The sequence below is a fragment of the Heterodontus francisci genome, chromosome 44 (assembly GCF_036365525.1).
Source record: "Heterodontus francisci isolate sHetFra1 chromosome 44, sHetFra1.hap1, whole genome shotgun sequence".
Taxonomy (NCBI): Eukaryota; Metazoa; Chordata; class Chondrichthyes; order Heterodontiformes; family Heterodontidae; genus Heterodontus; species Heterodontus francisci.
The window spans coordinates 18526231-18549194 of NC_090414.1; the positions used below are offsets into that span (position 1 = coordinate 18526231).

The window sequence follows — 22964 nt, forward strand, 5'->3', positions numbered from 1 at the left end:
TGCCCATTCATGTATCTGTCTAGATACATCTTAAAAGACGCTATCATGCCCGCGTCTACCACCTCCGCTGGCAACACGTTCCAGGCACCCACCACCCTCTGCGTAAAGAACTTTCCACGCATATCCCCCCTAAACTTTTCCCCTCTCACTTTGAACTCGTGACCCCTCGTAATTGAATCCCCCACTCTTGCGGGGGGAGAAAGCTTCTTGCTATCCACCCTGTCTATACCTCTCATGATTTTGTACACCTCCAATCAGGTCCCCCCCCTCAACCTCCGTCTTTCTAATGAAAATAATCCTAATCTACTCAACCTCTCTTCATAGCTAGCGCCCTCCATACCAGGCAACATCCTGGTGAACCTCCTCTGCACCCTCTCCAAAGCATCCACATCCTTTTGGTAATGTGGTGACCAGAACGGCACGCAGTATTCCAAATGTGGCCGAACCAAAGTCCTATACAACTGTAACATGACCTGCCAACCCTTGTACTCAATACCCCGTCCGATGAAGGAAAGCATGCCGTATGCCTTCTTGACCACTCTATTGACCTGCGTTGCCACCTTCAGGGAACAATGGACCTGAACACCCAAATCTCTCTGTACATCAATTTTCCCCAATTTGTGTAGCTTTTCCCCGCTACTCCTGCACTGAAATCCTCACCTCCTCCCGCCACCCATCGCTGGTTGGAGATCAGATGGAGTGGGAAGGCTTGGGGGGGGGGGGGGGCGGGAATGCCGGCCGCCGGCCGCAATATTGGAGCGGGACAGCCCAGCGGCACCAGCGAATTCATTTATTTGCATTGATTACCATATTTAAATGGCCTCGCCACCACCGGTACTATGGGGCAGGGCCTCACCCAGAGGCATTTTCCACCCCTCCCCCCAACTCCGCCACGACCCCCGACATCGGCGGTGGTGGTTGGTAAAATTCAGCCTGTCGATTATTTCTCCGGAAATTCACAGGTCAAGATGATCCACAAAACTGAGAATAGGACATTCAGGCTTCCAGGGCACTCTCACCAATATTCTGTACAAGTTTAACATGACTTCACTGCTTTTCAATTCTATCCATCTAGAAACGAACCTCAGTGTATTATCACCAAAGTTTTTAGGAAGAGGAAAAGGTCACGACACCCAAGTGTCTGTTGGACAGATATTACACATGCAGTATTTTATAACTCAATCACTGAATACCTCTCTCTCCAGAAGTACAGTTAATTGCCCCTTGAACCTCTTATGATGGTAAATCTTATCATTTCACACTCCTAAATGGATGGTAATTTCCTGTGGGATCCAATTAACTCTCCACCCAAAGTCCCAGTGTAATATGTATTACTGATTTCATACAAGGAGCATGCATTTGTCAAATCTCTTTATATTATCCCCTTCAGTAGCCTTCCCTGGTAATCTAATCTCCAAGTCTACCACCTCTTGGGCAAAACATGTCTTTCCACCTTTCCTTCTCACTTGCTAATTATTAACATACTCACTGCGATGTGAACCCTTTCCCACAGTGAACAAATCACCCGAATCAACTCTTGTCTATTCTCTTCAGAGATGCAATACACCATCATGGAACAGATTGCAAGGCAGCATAGGGTACGAAGGAGACAGCAACTCCACTAACAAACAACAACATTGCCTTTATGTAGCGCCTGTAATGTAGCAAAACCTCCCAAGGTGCTTCACAAGAGAAAGGTTTGACTCCGAGCTGCATAAGGAGTTATGAGGGACAGGGGGCCAGAGGCTCGGTTTTTAAGGAGCGTCTTAAAGGAGGAGAGAGAGAGAGAGAGAGAGAGAGGCGGAGAGGTTTAGGGAGGGAATTCCAGAGTTTAGGGCCCCCCAGGCAGCTGAAGGCACGGCCGCCAATGGTGGGGCGACGGGAATCGGGGAGGACGGACGAGAGGGCGGAATTGGAGGAGCGCGGAGTTCTCGGAGGGTTGTGGGGGCTGGAGGAGGTGACGGAGCTAGGGAGGGGAACGAGGGCCACGGAGGGATTTGAAAACAAAGACGAGAATTGTAAAACTGAGTTGTTGCCAGACCAGAAGCAGATGTAGCTTAGTGAGCATGGGAGGTGGGTGACTGATGGGCGAACGGGACGGGGTGAGAGTTGGGATATGGGGGTGTTGGGGGGGGGGGGTGGGGGAGCAGAGCTTTGGATGAGCTCAGCTTGACGGACAGTGGAAGATGGAAGACAGGCTTGGAGAGCACTGGAATAATAAAGTCTCGAGGTAACAAAGGAATGTAATACAGTATGCCCACAGAAAAATGCAGTGCATTTTGAGGCCAAATAGCATGCTGCAGCACACAGTGTGATTGGGCACCAATTATGCAAAGCAGCACAATGCCACTCTGCAAAAAACGTGCTGAAATACAACACATCAGGCATCCGGTGCCTAATATGACATGCTCCCTCCTTCTGATCTGGAGCCAAGAATTGACAAGCATCTACCAATCTGCAGCATTCCCTCACCGATGGCAATTAACTTTCAGTTGACCTTAAGATTTCCATTTACAGCAGTTAGACTGTGCGGCTTGTAAGTGGAGCATGCCAGTTAATCACCGCTGTGCCTCATTGCAGGGCAACATAAATCAGAGTCTGTGTGATCTTCTGGATAACCCACCCTTTTTCCATATCCGAAATCTATCCGTCCCAGTGCTTAGAATATTCACTTGAAGCCCCCCCCCCCCCCCGGCCTCACCCACCAACCTTTGCAGAAAGAGAATCCTGGAGTTATGGAATCATAGAAGAATACAGCGCAGAAGGAGGCCATTCGGCCCATCGAGTCTGTACCAGCTCTTTCGAGGAGCAATCCAGTTAGGCCCACAGCCCCCCTGCTCTTTCCCCATATCCCTGCAATTTCTTTCTCCTTCAAGCATTTCTCCAATTCCCCTTTTGAAGGCTCCGATTGAATCAGTCTCCACCAATCAGGCAGCGCGTCCCAAACCCGAACCACTCGTTGGGTTCCAAAAGGTTTCTCCCCCTGTCGCCTCTTGGCTCTTTTGCCAATCGTCTTCAAGCAGTGCCCTCTGGTTATCGACCCTTCCGCCACTGGGAACAGTTTCTCTTTATTTACTCTGTCTAAACCCTTCCTGGTTTTAATCATGGCATAGTCACCATCCTTTGAGTGACCAAAAATGTCACTCTTGAACGGCCAGCTCTTATTTTCAGATTATGCCCTCTTGTTAATGAGTCCTCCACTGGAAGAAATAGTTTCTATCAGCCCAAAATGAGTAGGGAGAGGGGTCAGGTAAATCTACGCAAAGCTACCATTCTCATTTCTATATCCCAACCCTCCAGAGGGCTTGTCAATTGTTGCTGTCTAATGTGCAGAGATTTTCAATACTTAACCCAAGTGACGCACACTGACTGTTCCATTCATTGTTGACCGAGCAACAATAATCCTCATTGTGCTGTTACATTCACCACCTTCAGTGTGAATACACATGCTATTACCCTTCTGAAAAGTAAATTCTATTTTGATATCGAGCTCACTGAATGTAGGTCTTCAGACACAGTAACCATCTCCTCCGAACACTTTGCTTTCTGACACAGGTTTCTGCCACCTACAGACGTAAACCTTCCACTTGGTAGACCCTTAACGAGGGCAACAGGGATCCCAGGGCAAACCCTGGGAAACTGCTGTTTCCCAATTAGAGGCAATGCAACTAACAAAGTCCATTAATTGTTTCCAATTAAAATGGATATTTAATAAAGCTTTGAGTTTGCATTAACCGCAGGATTTTGTACCCCGAGAGTTTAAGCAACACCTTATGCTTAGATTGATGGGGCCAATCGTATTTTCCCACGCTTTGATATGCGTGCTCAGAATCGTTCATGGAAATGTTAAAGGTTTTGGCCCAGAATTCGGGTTTGGATTAATGGTGAGGCGCTCACCGTATTGAGGAGTACATCAGACAGCGACTTCCCGTTCCTCCATGATCCTCACTATCTCTCAGAGTCTCAGAATTCAAGCACATGAAGGGCATGAAGTTGAAGTACCTGCTCACTAGTTACCCACTAAACAGGTAGAAAAAGTAAGGGCTGGTGCATTACCCGCGTGCTAAGTCTTAATCACTGCCAAGCAACCTCTCTAGCCCTGAAAACTTAATTTTATTAGTGTGGAGTCTCATTCCTTCAGATTTTATTTGTTGTTGGAGATTTTTTAAAATTATTTTTTACTTATTCTTTGTCCTTTTTTAATATCAATCTCATCTTTCTTCCCCCCCCCCCCAAACCCCCCCAACCCCCTTTATTTCTCTTTCTGTACAGGATTTGACATTGAATTCAATATTCTAACTTACACTTGCTGATTGATATGTCTCAGTCAGGATTCTTCGCTCTGACTGGTCGAGTAGACACACCGTAGCTTGTCACATTCATGCAGTGCACACACTGTCTCGGCCCACTACTAACCCCAAGTTACATAAGAACTTAAGACATAGGAGCAGGATAGGCCATTCGGCCCCTCGAGCCTGCTCGACCATTCAGTAAGATCTTCTCACTCAACTCCACTTTCCCGCCCTAGCCCCATGTCCCTTGCTTCCCTTAGTGCCGGAAAATCTATCGATCTCCGTCTTGAAATTCCACAGCAAAAGCCCATAGCAAGTCTCCAGGTCATTCATTTTCGACGAGTCTAAAGGAATTTGTTAAGGCCCTTTCACAGAAGATTGGAGAGAAAACGGACGAGTTGCTGGATGAAGCCATAACTTGGACTACATATTTGTCAAACACAAGAAATAGAAATTAGTTACTGGGGACTAAATGAAGGCTGAGGAGGGGGAAACAGCCAGTCGAGTTGAATTGATAACCGATAAACTCACCATCTTGACAACATCATCAACATGAACCACATCCAGCATAGACGTGGTACTATTTGGGACAGGGCATTAATGAATGATGTTTCGAAGACTAAATTTAGATACTTACAGATTTGTCAGGAAGTTGGTCTACTGCCGCAAGACGCAGAACCGTTGCGAACAGGAAGATCCCAGGATCAATCCTGATCCGTGCACTTAAGTGACACCAAACAGTCGTCAAGCTGCAAACTTCCTTTAAGGTTTCTGGGTGCAAGGGAGCATTCTCACTCTTGTTCACCGAGTTACAGCACAAAAACAGGCCATTCGGCCCAACTGCTCCATGCTGGTGCTTATGCTCCACGCAAGCCTCCTCCCTTTCAACTGCACCTTGGTGTCAGGTGGGGCTCATTGGGGGCGGGGGGGTGGGGGGAGGAGGGGGCTGTCATTCTCACCTTGTGAGTCATAAGGTTGTGGGTTCAAGTCTTGCGCCAGAGGCTTGAGTACACAATCCAGGCTGACGCTCCAGATGGAATTTTATGGCCCCCTGGGGGATGGGGTGGAAGGTGGGGGAACCCTTAAAATAGCGGCAGGTGAAGTCGATGGCGGGAAAGGCTGAAGGCAGCCTTCATGCTCACAGGCGCTTAAGTGGCTATTATTTGGCTATTTAAGGGCCTCTTCCCACCGCCACTAGTATTTTACCAGCAGCGGGGTGGGGGTGCCTCCGCCACATGGGGAGGTCACCCAGTAAAAGAAGATGGCCTCCATGCGGGCTTTTGTGGAGTGGTGGGGGTGGGGGGTGGGCGCCTCCTCCATGGGAAATCTGTGGCCCACAGAGGGCCCCCGGCGGCAAAGGCAGCCCCTCCATCAGCACCACCCCCCCCTCCTCCGCTCTCAATGACCACCCTCCTCCCACCCCTCGCCAGAGCCTGCCAGACTGGCGTGGTGACCCCGCCAGGGGTCAGGGGCTCCAGTGACGGTTCTCCTCCCAGGTCTCTTGCAGTACCGGAAATGGCCACCACTCCCAGTGGCGCTGCTGATACTACTTAGCTGCTTGCTGTCCCTCTGATTGGCCAGCAGCTCTGAGAGGCGGGACCCCTGTCCTTAAAGGGACAGGGACCATAGTGCTGGGCAGTCAATTGCCCAAGCACCCTTAAATAGAGCTGGGGTCTTCAAAGGGCTGAGGAGGGGTTGCCCTCACCTTTTAGGCCCAGCATCAGGACCCCCATCGACTCCATAAAGTTCAGCCCTCCCGCTGAGGGAGTGCTGTGCTGTCTCTGAGATGAGATGTTAAACTGAGCCGCTATCCGCGGACATAAAACAATACCAGGACCCTATTTCCCCGGTTCCCTGGGGCCAAAATTTATCCCTCAACCAACATCACTAAAACCGATGACCTGGCCATTATCGCATTGGATCCTGCTGTGCACAAATTGACTGCAGCGTTTCCTACATTTCAACATTGACTGCACTTCAAAAGTACTCCACTGGCTGTAAGACGCTTTGGGATGTCCTGGGGTTGTGAGAGGCGCTATATAAATGCAAGCCTTCCTTTTCACCCGGTCAACACATCCTTCTACCCTCCTCTTGAATTCCTTACTCTTCCGCTCCTTTTGATATCTTACCATGCAGTCATTCTCTCTTGTATCCTCCCCCACCGCCTCGACGCAATATTCTCCTCAAAGCCCGATCAATAAACTGCATAGGTTTAGCACTGCTGGTCTCTATTCATGAATAAATATGATCCCATCAAACTGCCCTATCATTTTTATAGATTTATTCATCCAAATATCTCTATCTTACTATCCCTCCAGCCTTACAACCCTCCTATCCATCCTTCCAAAATAGATAATTTCAACGTATTAAATTGGATCCTACGTTTATCTGGGCAATCTACTGGCTCGGCAAAGTGCTCCCTAAGTCACTGAAATTCATTTTGATCGTTATCTTACGCTCCCTGCTTTTAGTCCTATTTACAAATCTAGACGCTGTAAATCTTTTTTTGCGCCCTCTCCAGTGCCTCTATATCCAACCAGAACTGTTCAGTATGCTCCAAGTGTGATCGAACCAAGGTTTAATATAAGTTTAGCAGAAGCTAAATTGACGCCAATTACTCATTTAGTCACCCTCTGATTGCTCATTTGCTCAGAAGATTTTCGTATATGCCTTTAATCAGGCCTGCCCTTTCTTAAATTATTCTCTCACTTCCTAAGCGTATGTTAAATCTCTCACTATTTCCCTTTAAGCTTCCTGACAGTCTTTCTTCACACTGGTGCCCAAATAAGAAAAAAACTGCTCGAGTAAAATAAGGAGAAATCGTTGACCCCCCGGCAGGAGGGTCGATAACCAGAGAGACACAGATTTCAGAAACTGGCAAGAAAGCCGGTGGGAGATGAGGAGGAATTTTATTTTTACACACAGCGAGTTGTTGCAATATGGAACGCGCTTGCCTGAAAGGGAAGCAGATTCAACAGTAACTTTCAAAAGGGGAATTGGATAAATACTTGAAGGGGGGACGATTTGCAGGGCTGCGGGGAGGGACTGGGTCAAATTGGACAGCTCTTTCAAAGAGCTAGCATGGATGCAACGGGCCCCAATGGCCTCCTTCTGTGCTGCTGTATCCTTTGACAATCCTGATTCCATCTCTTTGCAAAGTTTGCTACCATTTGTTTACTATGGCATCTGACAATTTTTCACCCCAATTTATCCGAACCAGATCCCGCCCTGATCTTCAACTGCTACCTCGTCTCAGATATTGCACTGAATCTAATTATGTTATCGATGCTGATCCTTAGACATTCCTCCTCCATTGACTTTTTGTAAATTGGGTAGATAGAGAGAAAATATTTCCGCTGGTTGGGGAGATCATCCCCCCCCCCCCTCCCCCCCCAGACTGTACAAAGTTTAAAGTTCACCCCTTCCTACCATCCCCTATGCTCATTATTTGACCCCGTGCGCTCCCCCACACCCCAAGCCCAGAGATAAAGCTCCCCACCACACCACAACCAGTGTCACGCCTGCTTGACCCAGACGGGGAAGTGAAAGCACGGGAACGCCGGCCTGGAAGATCCAACCTGTATTCAAATGTATTCATTTGATTGATTTAAATATGTAAATTCAGGCCCCCCCCCCCGCCCCTGCCGCCCCCCGCAAATGCTCCACGGAGCCCAACATCAGGGGCCCAGCAAAATCCAGCCCAAAGATGGTCGGAGTTTGGAATTCCCGTCCACAAGCGGCGATTGGCGCTGGGTCTGGGCACTCACACTTACGGAAGGATGCCAAGGCGTTTGAGAGGGAGCAGTAAAGATTCACGAGAACGGTTCCAGGGATGAGGAACCTCAGCCACGAGGGGATAGGCAGGAGATGCTGGGTTTGTTCTGCGAGAAGAAAAGGTTGTGAGGAGATTTGATCGAGGTGTTCAAAATCATGAGGGGACGATAGGCTTCCTTCCGGTTCCGGTCAAAATAAAAATCAACCATCAAACTTTCTTGAGAGGACGGGTAATCCCAAATTGGATGCAGTGGGTCATTATTTATTCCCTGCCTCGATTCCCGTTTTCTTGAGCCAGGTTAACAGGCCGGACAGGAAAGAGAAATGAAACCACAGTTTCAGGCACCTGAGCTACTTTCTGCTTTACTTCCCCATTCTTGCTGCGTTCTTGCAGCACTGTGAGTTTTGTTTGGCAGTTCGGGGGATTATATATATATATATTCATGAGCTATGCTAATCAGACTTAATTTAGATATGTAGATCAGATCCATTATGGAGCAGAGTTCTCCCTCGCAGCTAAGAGCCTGAAAATGCAATCACTGTGAAACCCGGAGGAGATGTCTGCAGGCACTTACGTTTAGGAAATGAGGCAATGAAGTTAAACCTTGCGCAACTGATATCTTGCCTTGCACACAACCCAGAGTGGACAGGAGAGGTTTTAACTGCCTCCTCCATGGGCAGTTTATGGCCCAGGGACGACCCCCACCAGGAAGAACCTTACCCTCCGGGACCCCTCCCCACCAAAAGCCAGGACCTTGGCATTGGCGACCCTGCCTCACCTACCTACATTCCGGGGTTCCACCACTGGGCCTGGGTCCGAGGCCCCTCCTGGTGACACAGCCAATGCTGCTGAGCTGCCGGCCCTCAAATTGGCAGGGATCCCCCGCCTTTACGGCCCGGCACTCGGAGCCACACCACCATCAAAACATCCAGCCCAACGCTTCGGGATTCTCACACAAGGATCTGAAACGTTAACTCTGTTTCTCCCTCCCAGCAAGCTGCCTAACCTGCTGAGTATATCCAGCATGAACTGTTTACATCGTTTAGTTTAGTTTAGTTTAGAGATACAGCACTGAAACAGGCCCTTTGGCCCACCGAGTCTGTGCCGACCATCAACCACCCATTTATACTAATCCTACACTAATCCCATATTCCTACCACATCCCCACCTGTCCCTATATTCCCCTACCACCTACCTATACTAGGGGCAATTGCGAATGGCCAATTTACCTATCAACCTGCAAGTCTTTGGCATGTGGGAGGAAACCGGAGCACCCGGAGGAAACCCACGCAGACACAGGGAGAACTTACAAACTCCACACAGGCAGTACCAGGAATCGAACCCGGGTTGCTGGAGCTGTGAGGTTGCGGTGCTAACCACTGTGCCACTGTGGGGAAGATATTCAGCCCATCAAAACCCGTTAGCAATCTAAGATGATCCCACTGAACGGCCTTTCCATCACGTTCACAGCAGAGATAAAAGACACGACGATAGACAAAAAAAGGCATTCAGCAAATCCCAATAATGCTACGCTGCTACTTCGGGTACAGCGTCACTGTGTGTCACTCAGGGTACAGGAACACATTGTCACTGTGTCACTCAGGGTACAGTATCACACTGTCACTGTGTCACTCAGGATACAGTATCACATTGTCACTGCGCATTACTCAGGGTGGTGTATCACATTGTCACTGTATCACTCAGGGTACAGTATCACACTGTCACTGTGTCACTCAGGGTACAGTATCACACTGTCACTGTGTCACTCAGGATGCAGTATCACATTGTCACTGCGCATTACTCAGGGTACAGTATCACATTGTCACTGTGTCACTCAGGGTACAGTATCACACTGTCACTGTGTCACTCAGGGTACAGTATCACACTGTCACTGTGTCACTCAGGGTACAGTATCACACTGTCACTATGTCACTCAGGATACAGTATCACATTGTCACTGCGCATTACTCAGGGTGGTGTATCACATTGTCACTGTGTCACTCAGGGTACAGTATCACTGTGTCAATGTCTGTTACTAAGGGTACAGTATCACAATGTCACTGCGCATTACTCAGGGTACAGTATTACATTGTCACTGTGTCACTCAGGGAACAGTATCACATTGTCACTGTGTCACTCAGGGTACAGTATCACATTGTCACTGTGTCACTCAGGGTACAGTATCACACTGTCACTGTGTCACTCAGGGTACAGTATCACATTGTCACTGCACATTACTCAGGGTGGTGTATCACATTGTCACTGTGTCACTCAGGGTACAGTATTACTGTGTCAATGTCTGTTACTACGGGTACAGTATCACAGTGTCACTGTGTGTAACTCAGGGTTCAGTATCACAGTGTCACTGCGTGTTACTCAGAGTACAGTATCACAGCATTACAGTGTGTTACTGAGGGTACAGTATTACAGTGTCACTGTATGTTATTCAGGGTACAGTATTACACAGTCACTGTGTGTTACTCAGGGTACAGTATTACAGTGTCACCGTGTGTTACTCAGGGTGCAGTATCACAGCATCACTGTGTGGTACTCAGAGTGCAGTATCACAGTGTCACTGTGTGTTACTCAGTGTACAGTATCACATTGTCACTGTGTCACTCAGGATACAGGATCACACTGTCACTGTGTCACTCAGGGTGCAGTATCACACTGTCACTGCGCATTACTCAGGGTACAGTATCACACTGTCACTGTGTCACTCCAGATACAGTATCACACTGTCACTGCACGTTACTCAGGTTACAGTATTACACTGTCACTGCGCGTTACTCAGGGTACAGTATCACATTGTCACTGTGTCACTCAGGGTACAGTATCACACTGTCACTGTGTCACTCAGGGTACAGTATCACATAGTCACTGCGCATTACTCAGGGTGGTGTATCACATTGTCACTGTGTCACTCAGGGTACAGTATCACTGTGTCAATGTCTGTTACTAAGGGTACAGTATCACAATGTCACTGCGCATTACTCAGGGTGCAGTATCACAGCGTCACTGTGTGGTACTCAGGGTGCAGTATCACAGTGTCACCGTGTGTTACTCAGTGTACAGTATCACAGTGTCACTGTCTGTACTCAAGGTACAGTATCACATTGTCACTGTGTCACTCAGGATACAGGATCACACTGTCACTGTGTCACTCAGGGTGCAGTATCACACTGTCACTGCGCATTACTCAGGGTACAGTATCACACTGTCACTGTGTCACTCAGGATACAGGATCACACTGTCACTGCACATTACTCAGGGTGGTGTATCACATTGTCACTGTGTCACTCAGGGTACAGTATCACTGTGTCAATGTCTGTTACTACGGGTACAGTATCACAGTGTCACTGTGTGTAACTCAGGGTTCAGTATCACAGTGTCACTGCGTGTTACTCAGAGTACAGTATCACAGCATTACAGTGTGTTACTGAGGGTACAGTATTACAGTGTCACTGTATGTTATTCAGGGTACAGTATTACAGTGTCACCGTGTGTTACTCAGGGTGCAGTATCACAGCATCACTGTGTGGTACTCAGAGTGCAGTATCACAGTGTCACTGTGTGTTACTCAGTGTACAGTATCACATTGTCACTGTGTCACTCAGGATACAGGATCACACTGTCACTGTGTCACTCAGGGTGCAGTATCACACTGTCACTGCGCATTACTCAGGGTACAGTATCACACTGTCACTGTGTCACTCCAGATACAGTATCACACTGTCACTGCACGTTACTCAGGTTACAGTATTACACTGTCACTGCGCGTTACTCAGGGTACAGTATCACATTGTCACTGTGTCACTCAGGGTACAGTATCACACTGTCACTGTGTCACTCAGGGTACAGTATCACATTGTCACTGCGCATTACTCAGGGTGGTGTATCACATTGTCACTGTGTCACTCAGGGTACAGTATCACTGTGTCAATGTCTGTTACTAAGGGTACAGTATCACAATGTCACTGCGCATTACTCAGGGTGCAGTATCACAGCGTCACTGTGTGGTACTCAGGGTGCAGTATCACAGTGTCACCGTGTGTTACTCAGTGTACAGTATCACAGTGTCACTGTCTGTACTCAAGGTACAGTATCACATTGTCACTGTGTCACTCAGGATACAGGATCACACTGTCACTGTGTCACTCAGGGTGCAGTATCACACTGTCACTGCGCATTACTCAGGGTACAGTATCACACTGTCACTGTGTCACTCAGGATACAGGATCACACTGTCACTGCACATTACTCAGGGTACAGTATCACATTGCCACTGTGTCACTCAGGGTACAGTATCACACTGTCACTGCACGTTACTCAGGGTACAGTATCACACTGTCAGTCACTCAGAATACAGTATCACATTGTCACTGCGCATTACTCAGGGTGGTGTATCACATTGTCACTGTGTCACTCAGGGTTCAGTATCACAGTGTCACTGCGTGTTACTCAGAGTACAGTATCACAGCATCACAGTGTGTTACTCAGGGTACAGTATCACAGTGTCACTGTGTGTTACTCAGGGTACAGTATTACACAGTCACTGTGTTACTCAGGGTGCAGAGTATGTTTCTCATGGTACAGTATCACAGTGTCACTGTGTGTTACTCAAGGTACAGTATCACAGTGTCACTGTGCATTACTCAGGGTACAGTATTACATTCTCACTGTGTGATACTCAGGGTACAGTATCACAGTGTCACTGTGCATTACTCAGAGTACAGTATCACAGCGTCACTGTGTGTCACTCAGGGTTCAGTATCACAGTGTTACTGCGTGTTACTCAGAGTACAGTATCACAGCATCACAGTGTGTTACTCAGAGTACAGTATCACAGTGTCACTGTGTGTAACTCAGGGTTCAGTATCACAGTGTCACTGTGTGTTACACAGGGTACAGTATCACAGTGTCACTCTGTGTTACTCAGGGAACAGTATTACAGTGTCACTGTGTGTTACACAGGGTACAGTATCACAGTGTCACTGTGTGTTACTCAGGGAACAGAATTCCAGTGTCACTGTGTGTTACTCAGGGTGCAGTATCATACTGTCACTGTGTGATACTCAGGGTACAGTATCGCAGAGTCACTGTATGTTACTCAGGGTACAGTATCACGGTGTCACTGTGTGTTACTCAAGGTACAGTATTACAGTGTCACTGTGTGTTATTCAGGGTGCAGTATCACAGTGTCACCATGTGTTATTCAGGGTACAGTATTACAATGTCACTGTGTGTTACGCAGGGTGCTGTATCACAGTGTCACTATGTGTTACTCAGGGTACAGTATTGCAGGGTCACTGTATGTTATTCAGGGTGCAGTATTACATTGTCACTGCCTGTTACTCAGGGTACAGTATTACATTTTTACTGCCTGTTACTCAGGGTACAGTATTACATTGTCACTGTGTGTTACTCAGGGTACAGTATTATATTGTCACTGTGTGCTACTCAGGGCACAGTATTACATTTTCACTGCCTGTTACTCAGGGTACAGTATTACATTGTCATTGTGTGTTACTCAGGGTACAGTATTACATTGTCACTGTGTGTTACTCAGGGCACAGTATTACATTGTTACTGTCTGTTATTCAGGGTACAGTATTACATTGTCACTGTGCGTTACACAGGGTACAGTATTAAATTGTCACTGTGCGTTACTCAGGGTACATATTCCATTGTCACTGTCTGTTACTCAGGGTACAGTATTATATTGTCACTGTGTGCTACTCAGGGCACAGTATTACATTTTCACTGCCTGTTACTCAGGGTACAGTATCACATTGTCACTGTGTGTTGCTCAGGGTACAGTATTAAATTGTCACTGTGTGTTACTCAGGGTACAGTATTACATTGTCACTGTGTGTTACTCAGGGCACAGTATTACATTGTTACTGTGTGTTACTCAGGGCACAGTATTACATTGTCACTGTGCGTTATTCAGGGTACAGTATTAAATTGTCACCGTGTGTTATTCAGGGTACAGTATTAAATTGTCACTGTGTGTTACTCAGGGTACAGTATTAAATTGTCACTGTGTGTTACTCAGGGTACAGTATTACATTGTTACTGTGTGTTATTCAGGGTACAGTATTAAATGTCACCCTGTGTTATTCAGGGTACAGTATTAAATTGTCACTGTGTGTTACTCAGGGTACAGTATTACATTGTTACTGTGTGTTACTCAGGGCACAGTATTACATTGTTACTGTGTGTTACTCAGGGCACAGTATTACATTGTCACTGTGCGTTATTCAGGGTACAGTATTAAATTGTCACCGTGTGTTATTCAGGGTACAGTATTACATTATCACTGTGTGTTACTCAGGGTACAGTATTAAATTGTCACTGTGCGTTACTCAGGGTACAGTATTACATTGTTACTGTGTGTTATTCAGGGTACAGTATTAAATTGTCACCGTGTGTTATTCAGGGTACAGTATTAAATTGTCACTGTGTGTTACTCAGGGTACAGTATTACATTGTTACTGTGTGTTACTCAGGGCACAGTATTAAATTGTCACTGTGCGTTACTCAGGGTACAGTATCACATTGTTACTGTGTGTTACTCAGGGTACAGTATTACATTGTCACTGTGTGTTACTCAGGGTACAGTATTACATTGTCACTGTGTGTTACTCAGGGTACAGTATCACATTGTCACTGTGCGTTACTCAGGGTACAGTATTACATTGTCACTGTGCGTTATTCAGGGTACAGTATTAAATTGTCACTGTGCGTTACTCAGGGTACAGTATCACATTGTTACTGTGTGTTACTCAGGGTACAGTATTAAATTGTCACCGTGTGTTATTCAGGGTACAGTATTACATTGTCACTGTGCGTTATTCAGGGTACAGTATTACATTGTCACTGTGTGTTACTCAGGGTACAGTATCACATTGTCACTGTGCGTTACTCAGGGTACAGTATTACATTGTCACTGTGCGTTATTCAGTGTACAGTATTAAATTGTCACTGTGCGTTACTCAGGGTACAGTATCACATTGTCACTGTGTGTTACTCAGGGTACAGTATCACATTGTCACTGTGCGTTACTCAGTGTACAATATTACATTGTCACTGTGCGTTATTCAGGGTACAGTATTAAATTGTCACTGTGCGTTACTCAGAGTACAGTATTACATTGTTACTGTGTGTTACTCAGGGTACAGTATTAAATTGTCACTGTGTGTTACTCAGGGTGCAGTATCACATTGTCACTGTGTGTTACTCAGGGTACAGTATTAAATTGTCACTGTGTGTTACTCAGGGTGCAGTATCACATTGTCACTGTGCGTTATTCAGGGTACAGTATTACATTGTCACTGTGTGTTACTCAGGGTACAGTATTACATTGTCACTGTGTGTTATTCAGGGTACAGTATTAAATTGTCACTGTGCGTTACTCAGGGTACAGTATCACATTGTCACTGTGTGTTACTCAGGGTACAGTATTACATTGTCACTGTGTGTTATTCAGGGTACAGTATTAAATTGTCACTGTGCGTTACTCAGGGTACAGTATCACATTGTCACTGTGCGTTATTCAGGGGACAGTATTAAATTGTCACCGTGCGTTACTCAGGGTACAGTATTACATTGTCACTGTGTGTTACTCAGGGTACAGTATCACACTGTCACTGTGTGTTACTCAAGGTACAGTATTACATTGTCACTGTGCGTTATTCAGGGTACAGTATTAAATTGTCACTGTGCGTTACTCAGGGTACAGTATTACATTGTCACTGTGTGTTACTCAGGGTACAGTATCACACTGTCACTGTGTGTTACTCAAGGTACAGTATTACATTGTCACTGTGCGTTATTCAGGGTACAGTATCACATTGTCACTGTGCGTTACTCAGGGTACAGTATTACATTGTCACTGTGTGTTACTCAGGGTACAGTATCACACTGTCACTGTGTGTTACTCAAGGTACAGTATTACATTGTCACTGTGCGTTACTCAGGGTACAGTATTACATTGTCACTGTGTGTTACTCAGGGTACAGTATCACACTGTCACTGTGTGTTACTCAAGGTACAGTATTACATTGTCACTGTGCGTTATTCAGGGTACAGTATTACATTGTCACTGTGTGTTACTCAGGGTGCAGTATCACATTGTCACTGTGTGTTACTCAGGGTACAGTATCATATTGTCACTGTGTGTTACTTTGGGCAAGGTACTGTCGACACAGGAAACATTGCATTAAATATAACGGCATCGTGTTGGCGTTACTCCTACCTTCGCTGCACAGCTTCCCTTGGAACCCAGTCTCGGAGCAGTCACACACGACCTTGCTGTTAATGACCACGCACACGCCCCCGTTCAGGCAGGGGTTCTGCTTGGAGCACAGGTATTCCATATCATTTTGGATTCCTTGGCTGCCCAGGAGCAGGGGCGGCGTGTCGCCCACCTTGAGGTTGGCGATCAAGCCTTTGAAGGGGAGCTCGTACTTCACGGTGCTGGACGTGAGCGTGGACAGCCGCACATCCGGCGGGATGCCGCCCACGAAGAGGTCACTCGCCACCGTCATGTCCCTCCGCTTGGACTTCACCTCCGCCGTCTTGGCCTCCGAGTCGACGACGAGCATGGTCTCGCGGTAGTTGCGCGTCAGGAGGACCATATGCCACCGGTCGTCGTTGACCCGCGTGTCCATGTGCAGGGCGGCGGGCTCCACGCAGAAGATGGAGAAGCGCAGTCGGAGGCGGCTGTCGACGATCATGAGCTCCAGGAAATCGCAGTAGCCCCCGTCGTCGACGTACAGGAGCAACGACTTGGAGACGTTGGTCTTGAGGCTGAAGCTCAGCTCGCCCTGAGAGCCGGCGTCCCAACGGGCGTACCTGGCCCACTGCCCAGCTGCCCCGCCGAACTCCAGGGCTCCGTTGAGGCCAACAGTACAGACGAGGAGGACAGCCAAACACAGCAGGTTGGCCTCGGCCGTCCGGTCGACAACCATCTTCGCGGAGACGCCCAAACTTTTCATCCCAAAGTGCAGAATTTCCAAGCGTGGCAGGGGATGCAAAATCACCACATTCACAACAACAACCCCCTGACCCCCACTCCGAAGGAAAACCCCCCCCTCCCCCCAAAACTGGTCACAATATCGCCTCAGCGGCCTCCCCTTGAAAGCATGTGTGTACACTGGAGATTGGCACCCGTTTCCAGAACAGCTCCTGGCAACCTCCTCTGGCCCACAAGATCTTTCAGGACGCACTTCACTAATTCCAGAATGCAGCCAGCTGCCGGGAGCCGTTCGGAGGGGAGTTCAGAACTCTCTGCTTGTCTATCTCTCCATTCTCACAGAAGATCCTTTCAGCTGTCTCCATAAAAAAAAAATGTTCGCCGTAGATCCGCAGGCAGAGGCGATGCCCCCCCACCACCCACCCCCGCGCACACCCCACCCCCCCCCCCACTTCTCCCCGACTTCTCACTCCTGTTGTTTGCTTTTTTTTTTGTTTCCCTGGCAGCTTTTGGGTCCCGGCTCCTTGTTCAGGAGGAGGTGACGAGCCTGCAGCCAGCTGGGACTTTAGGCTGCCTCACTGCGGAAAGCATTGATGCATTGGTTCCGACTCCTGAACTCCCAGAGGGTGTCAACAGACCTCCACAGCGAGCGAGATAGACAGGGAGGAAGAAAGAGGAGGAAGAGAGAGAGAGAGAGAGAGGGAGAGGGAGGTCACATCGGCCCACTTCGTCCTCCCAAATCTGTCACAATCGCTGCTCCATCTTGCCGCCTGGCTCCGTCCCCCCTCAGCCGTGATGAGCAGTCCAAGCAGTGTCCCGAGGTGTCAATCTGTGCGAGATAAAAAAAAAGAAAATAAGACAATAAATTCTATTCCCACCTCACAATGGCAGTCATTAAAGTCACAGCTGTTTAATCAACCTGCCAGCTATCACACGATTAACTCTGCATTGCACAGGAGGCATCCGTTGAGCGGAGGATGTTAGCAGTTGGACTAGCACTCTAACCGACAGCACCCGAGATCTCGGGTTACACCCAAGAGTTACACTATCTGTGTCAAATCTTCCAATGCCCACTCATTTCTCAATAACTCATGCTTGGACTCTCAATACAAGGAGATTCCAAGCATAAAAACAGAACTTTAGGAACGTCTTCTGCGATCAAGTTCAGTGCTGTGCCACATTTTCCATTAACACCCACAGTTTAGTTTTTAGTTTTAGTTTAGTTTAGAGATACAGCACTGAAACAGGCCCTTCGGCCCACCGAGTCTGTGCCGACCATCAACCACCCATTTATACTAATCCTACACTAATCCCATATTCCTACCACATCCCCACCTGTCCCTATATTTCCCTACCACCTACCTATACTAGGGGCAATTTATAATGGCCAATTAACCTATCAACCTGCAAGTCTTTGGCATGTGGGAGGAAACCGGAGCACCCGGAGGAAACCCACGCAGACACAGGGAGAACTTGCAAACTCCACACAGGCAGTACCCAGAATTGAACCCGGGTCGCTGGAGCTGTGAGGCTGCAGTGCTAACCACTGTGCCGCCCTCTCTGCATCAACACTCCCCCCAAGGACAGCGACTGCCCATGTTAGATGCTGCGTAGAGTTCCCTGTGCACTGTCCTGCTAAGCACCCTCGACAGCCCTTCAAAAGAAATGGCAGTAAATAAAGCCTCTGCTTCATAAACCTGGTGCAGAACCTCGGTTAGGCTGCACTTGCAAACAGTTCTCGTCTGCCGTATTGCAAAAAAAAAAGGATATAGTGGTACTGGAAAGAGATTTGCAAAGATGAGGAAGGCGGATGGATTGGAGAAGTTGGGGCTGTTCTCCTTGAAGAGAAGATTAAGAGGAGATTTGAGCGAGGTGTTCAAAATCATGAGGGGTCTGGACAGAGTGGATAGGGAGAGACTGTTCTCCATTGGCGGTAGGTTCGAGAACCGGAGGGCGCCGATTCAAGGTGATAGGCAAAAGAAGCAATGGCGGCACGAGGAAAAACGTCCTTACGCAGCGAGTGGTTAGGATCTGGAATGCGCTGCCTGAGAGTGCGGTGGAGGCAGGTTCAATCGAGGCTTTCAACGGAGAATTGGATAAACGCCTGAAGAGAAAAAAGTTTGCAGGGTTGCAGAGAAAAGGCGGGGGAGGGGGGGTGGGTGGGGGAGTGGGACGAGGTGAGCTGCTCGTGCAGAGGGCCAACACGGACACAACCGGCGTTTCCACTAGCGGGCGAGACCAGAACTAGGCGGTCATCAATATAAGATGGTCACGAATAAATCCGACCGGGAATTCAGGAGAAACCCCTTTCCCCAGAGGGTGGGGAGAATGTGGAACTCGCTAGCACGGGGAGTGGTCGAGGTGAATAGTATCGATGCATTTAAGGGGAAGCTGGATAAACACATGAGGGAGAAAGGAGTAGAGGGATATGTTGATGTGTCTCAGTGTGGAATCTCCAATCTACTTTGTTGAAGAGACACCTTGTTGATTTGCTGCTTACACTCACCCCCATTGCCAGCGCTGTGCCGAATTGGCTCACTAACTACCCAAGTTCTAGTGCAAAATGTCTAGAGGGCAGTAGGAAGTATCACCAATGTGAAGTGCATTTCCTTCACCACTGACTGCAAAACCTCGTCCATGTGATCACAACTTGACACGAGCAAAGAATACAAATTGCCTGGTGTGGAATCACAGGCAATGCTCACACTGCACCACGCAGTGTGCTGTGGCCCGTGCTCAAGGGGTTTTTTCAAACAAACAAAACACACCTATTTTTAGGTTGGGGCAGGGCTCCGCTGGGAGCGTACCAGCATCTGCAGGGGGGTGGGGGGGGGGAGCCCTGCGGGATTGCGTCAGGGCTTACCAAGGACTCCCGGGAGGGTGACGCATTTGCAGAGGAACGCTGAGAGTGACACTCTCGACCCAGCCCTCCCCCAGAAATAGTGAGATGTACCAGTCTGCCTTCTGCAAATCTGTAACCTTCACAGGGACCACCCACCCCCACCCCCCCCAGCCCCGTAAATATCGGCACACCCCACAGGGATCCCCCCCCTGTAAATACAGACACAACCCCAAAGGGACCCTGTTAATGTTCATTGTGTATCAATTGTTTGATTATATGTAGGTGGAGGGTGTTAACTGGGGTCTTATGTGAGCACTTATAAGCAGACGCTCACTGAAACTGGTGAAGGGTTTTGAGTGAGGAGCTTCATGTTTGTAATCCTTGTACTCTGCACAATAAATGTGAAGATAGGCTCCAGCATTATCCTTCCATAATAAGCTTTATGGAGTTCAACAAACACCCTGTAAATACAGACAGAAACCCTCAGGGAGCCCCTGATACCGGCCCAGAGAACCCAGAACCGCAGCACAAAAATCCAGGCCAGAACCGAGGGAGTGCTGCACTGTCGGAGGTGCCATCTTTCAGATGAGATGTAAAACTGAGACCCATGCCCCCTGTCTGACCTCTCAGGTGGACGCAAAAGATCCCACGGCCACTATTGGAAGAAGAGTGGGGGGGGTGCGTGGGAGAGGGGGAGTTCTCCCCGGGGTCCTGGGGACAATATTTATCCCTCAACCCAACATCACTAAAAACAGATGATCCGGGTCATCACATTGCTGTTTGTGGGAGCTTGCTGTGCGCAAATTGGCTGCTGCGCCTCCTGCATTACAACAGTGGCGACACTTCATTGGCTGATAAGCGCTTGGGGACATCCTGTGGTCCTGAGAGGCGCCACAGTAATGCAAGTTCCTGCTTTTTTTCCCCCAAGGCCGAACTTCTTAAAAATAGGAGTGCTATTTTGCTCTTCTAAACTCAAGATGGAGGTGCCCTCTCTCTTACTTACCTGAAACGGCAGACTGCTGCCCCTTCCGAACTGGATGGCCACTAATTGGCCAATTCGGGGAAAATCACATCCTGCCCTGGATCTTTCCAGTCCCCCAAGGCCAAACAGCCTTTCAACATTTGCTGTGTAGACGCCCATGTGCCCCTTTCCTGAAAGGGCACAGGGGGAGGTCAAGTCAGCATCGGGGAAATAATAGCCTCCGGGTGGCGGTCGGGGGGCGGGGGGGGGAGAATATTTTGATACAAAAACGGGATGAATTATATCTTTTTTTTTAATTTGCATTCCCCGTGCCATCCGAAGCAGAGACGCGATCAGGGCCAGTAGTTCACTGAGAAAGAGGGAAATTGCTGTCAGGATTATGAGAGAACTCTGATTGAAATGATTTGGACGTGCAAGAAACCTAGCACCTTCAGGGGGTTTTATGACCACAGATTATTCAGTTAATTGCAAGAATTGAGGGACTATTCCGAGGCAGAATTATGCGATTAATATAGATCCAAACCTCAGCGCATTAGACAGCAGTGGGTGCAAAAAAAATAAATACTCTGATCTAAATGTAGTAGCCAGCATTTGTACACAAATCCAGCCCCTTCAGCTTGTAAAATATGCAAGGCACGGACAAGCGAGGGGCTGTCAGGCTGTATTCTTGCCGTCTGCTGTCGCAGATGAACTTCAAGCCATGATCTCAGCAATTTGTGGCCATCACAGTGCTCCACAGTTCTGCTCACCCTCTGTGGCAAAAAAAAAAAACAAAAGCAACAGGGGAAAAAAAAATATGCATGAAGCAAATCATGTTTTTAAACACCCACTTCCCCGCCCTTCCTCCTCTGCCCAAATCTCATCTCCCCCGAGCTCCATTCAGGAACATCAGCTCAAACGCTTGACACTCTGTTCCAGCAATCTGAAACAAATCCCACTGCCCCCGCTCGGTCCCGCGCGCCCTGTATTCAGCTCGGCCTCACAGTAACGGTGCCATGGTGTTGCGCTGAGCCGTGCTGGCCATAAGGTCTCAGAGTTGACACAATTGGCCTCAGTACCTCTCTGATGGGGGAGGGGGGGGTGGTGGTGGTGGTTGGGGTTATAATCAGAAAGGGTTCCCACCCCTGACGCTGGCAACACCTGCTGGTCTGCGTGCGCCGACGCCGTCAGCGGACTGGATCAGACTTGCCTGCGATGCCCCCACAGTTGAATAGCCCACGGAGACCCACTGTCTCAGCCCACCTGTGAGGAATGAGGTACTACAGGCCACCCGGAACCCTTAGAACTGTACCCCGTTGCAGTCAACACATCCAGGAGGGACGAGAATAATGTAAATAAAAAAGTGGATCACAGTTAATTAATAAGAATTAATTAAGACAATAATTACAATTTGCAACGGCTCTCAGCCCGTGCTCTGTCCTTCTGCGTTATGCTTCAGAGCTACTGGCGAGACCAAATCTGGGGTAGACATTTTGTGTGGGGCACTCGCACGGCGGGGCAGACATTCTGTGCGGGGCACACACACACGGCGGGGCAGACATTTTGTGTGGGGCACACACACACGGCGGGGCAGACATTTTGTGTGGGGCACACCCACGGCGAGGCAGACATTTTGTGTGGGGCACACACACACGGAGGGGCAGACATTTTGTGTGGGGCACACACACACGGCGGGGCAGACATTTTGTGTGGGGCACACCCACGGCGAGGCAGACATTTTGTGTGGGGCACACACACACGGAGGGGCAGACATTTTGTGTGGGGCACACACACACGGCGGGGCAGACATTTTGTGTGGGGCACACTCACGGCGAGGCAGACATTTTGTGTGGGGCACTTCGCGTTCGGTGGCAGTATGACTTAATCTACCCCTGCTGGAATAGTACAAACTATCCACAATCCTCTATTAATCTGTTCATGAGGTCACTGGAGAGAATTTCAACCATGTCTCTGGAGCAATGAGCTAATTTCTTGGCACTATTCGCCTGGAACAAGCCAGATTCGCACACAAGATCGTCAAATTTCAAGTACAATGCAATGCAAGTTTACGTTTGGAGATACGTAAATGAATTTGAGCGGAAATTTGAGAGGAA

General features: G+C 48.3%; 1 protein-coding gene across 1 annotated transcript in view; it reads right to left on the reverse strand.

Moving 5' to 3' along the window:
• The window catches only part of LOC137355989 (neurexin-2-like), a 1490911-nt gene extending 1473824 nt beyond the window's left edge, over nt 1–17087 (reverse strand). The window contains exon 1 of the mRNA XM_068021690.1: nt 16328–17087. Within this exon, the coding sequence (XP_067877791.1) occupies nt 16328–17069 (742 nt within the window). The 5' untranslated portion in view covers nt 17070–17087. The remainder of the gene's footprint in view (nt 1–16327) is intronic.
• Between the last annotated feature and the right edge of the window lie 5877 nt (nt 17088–22964).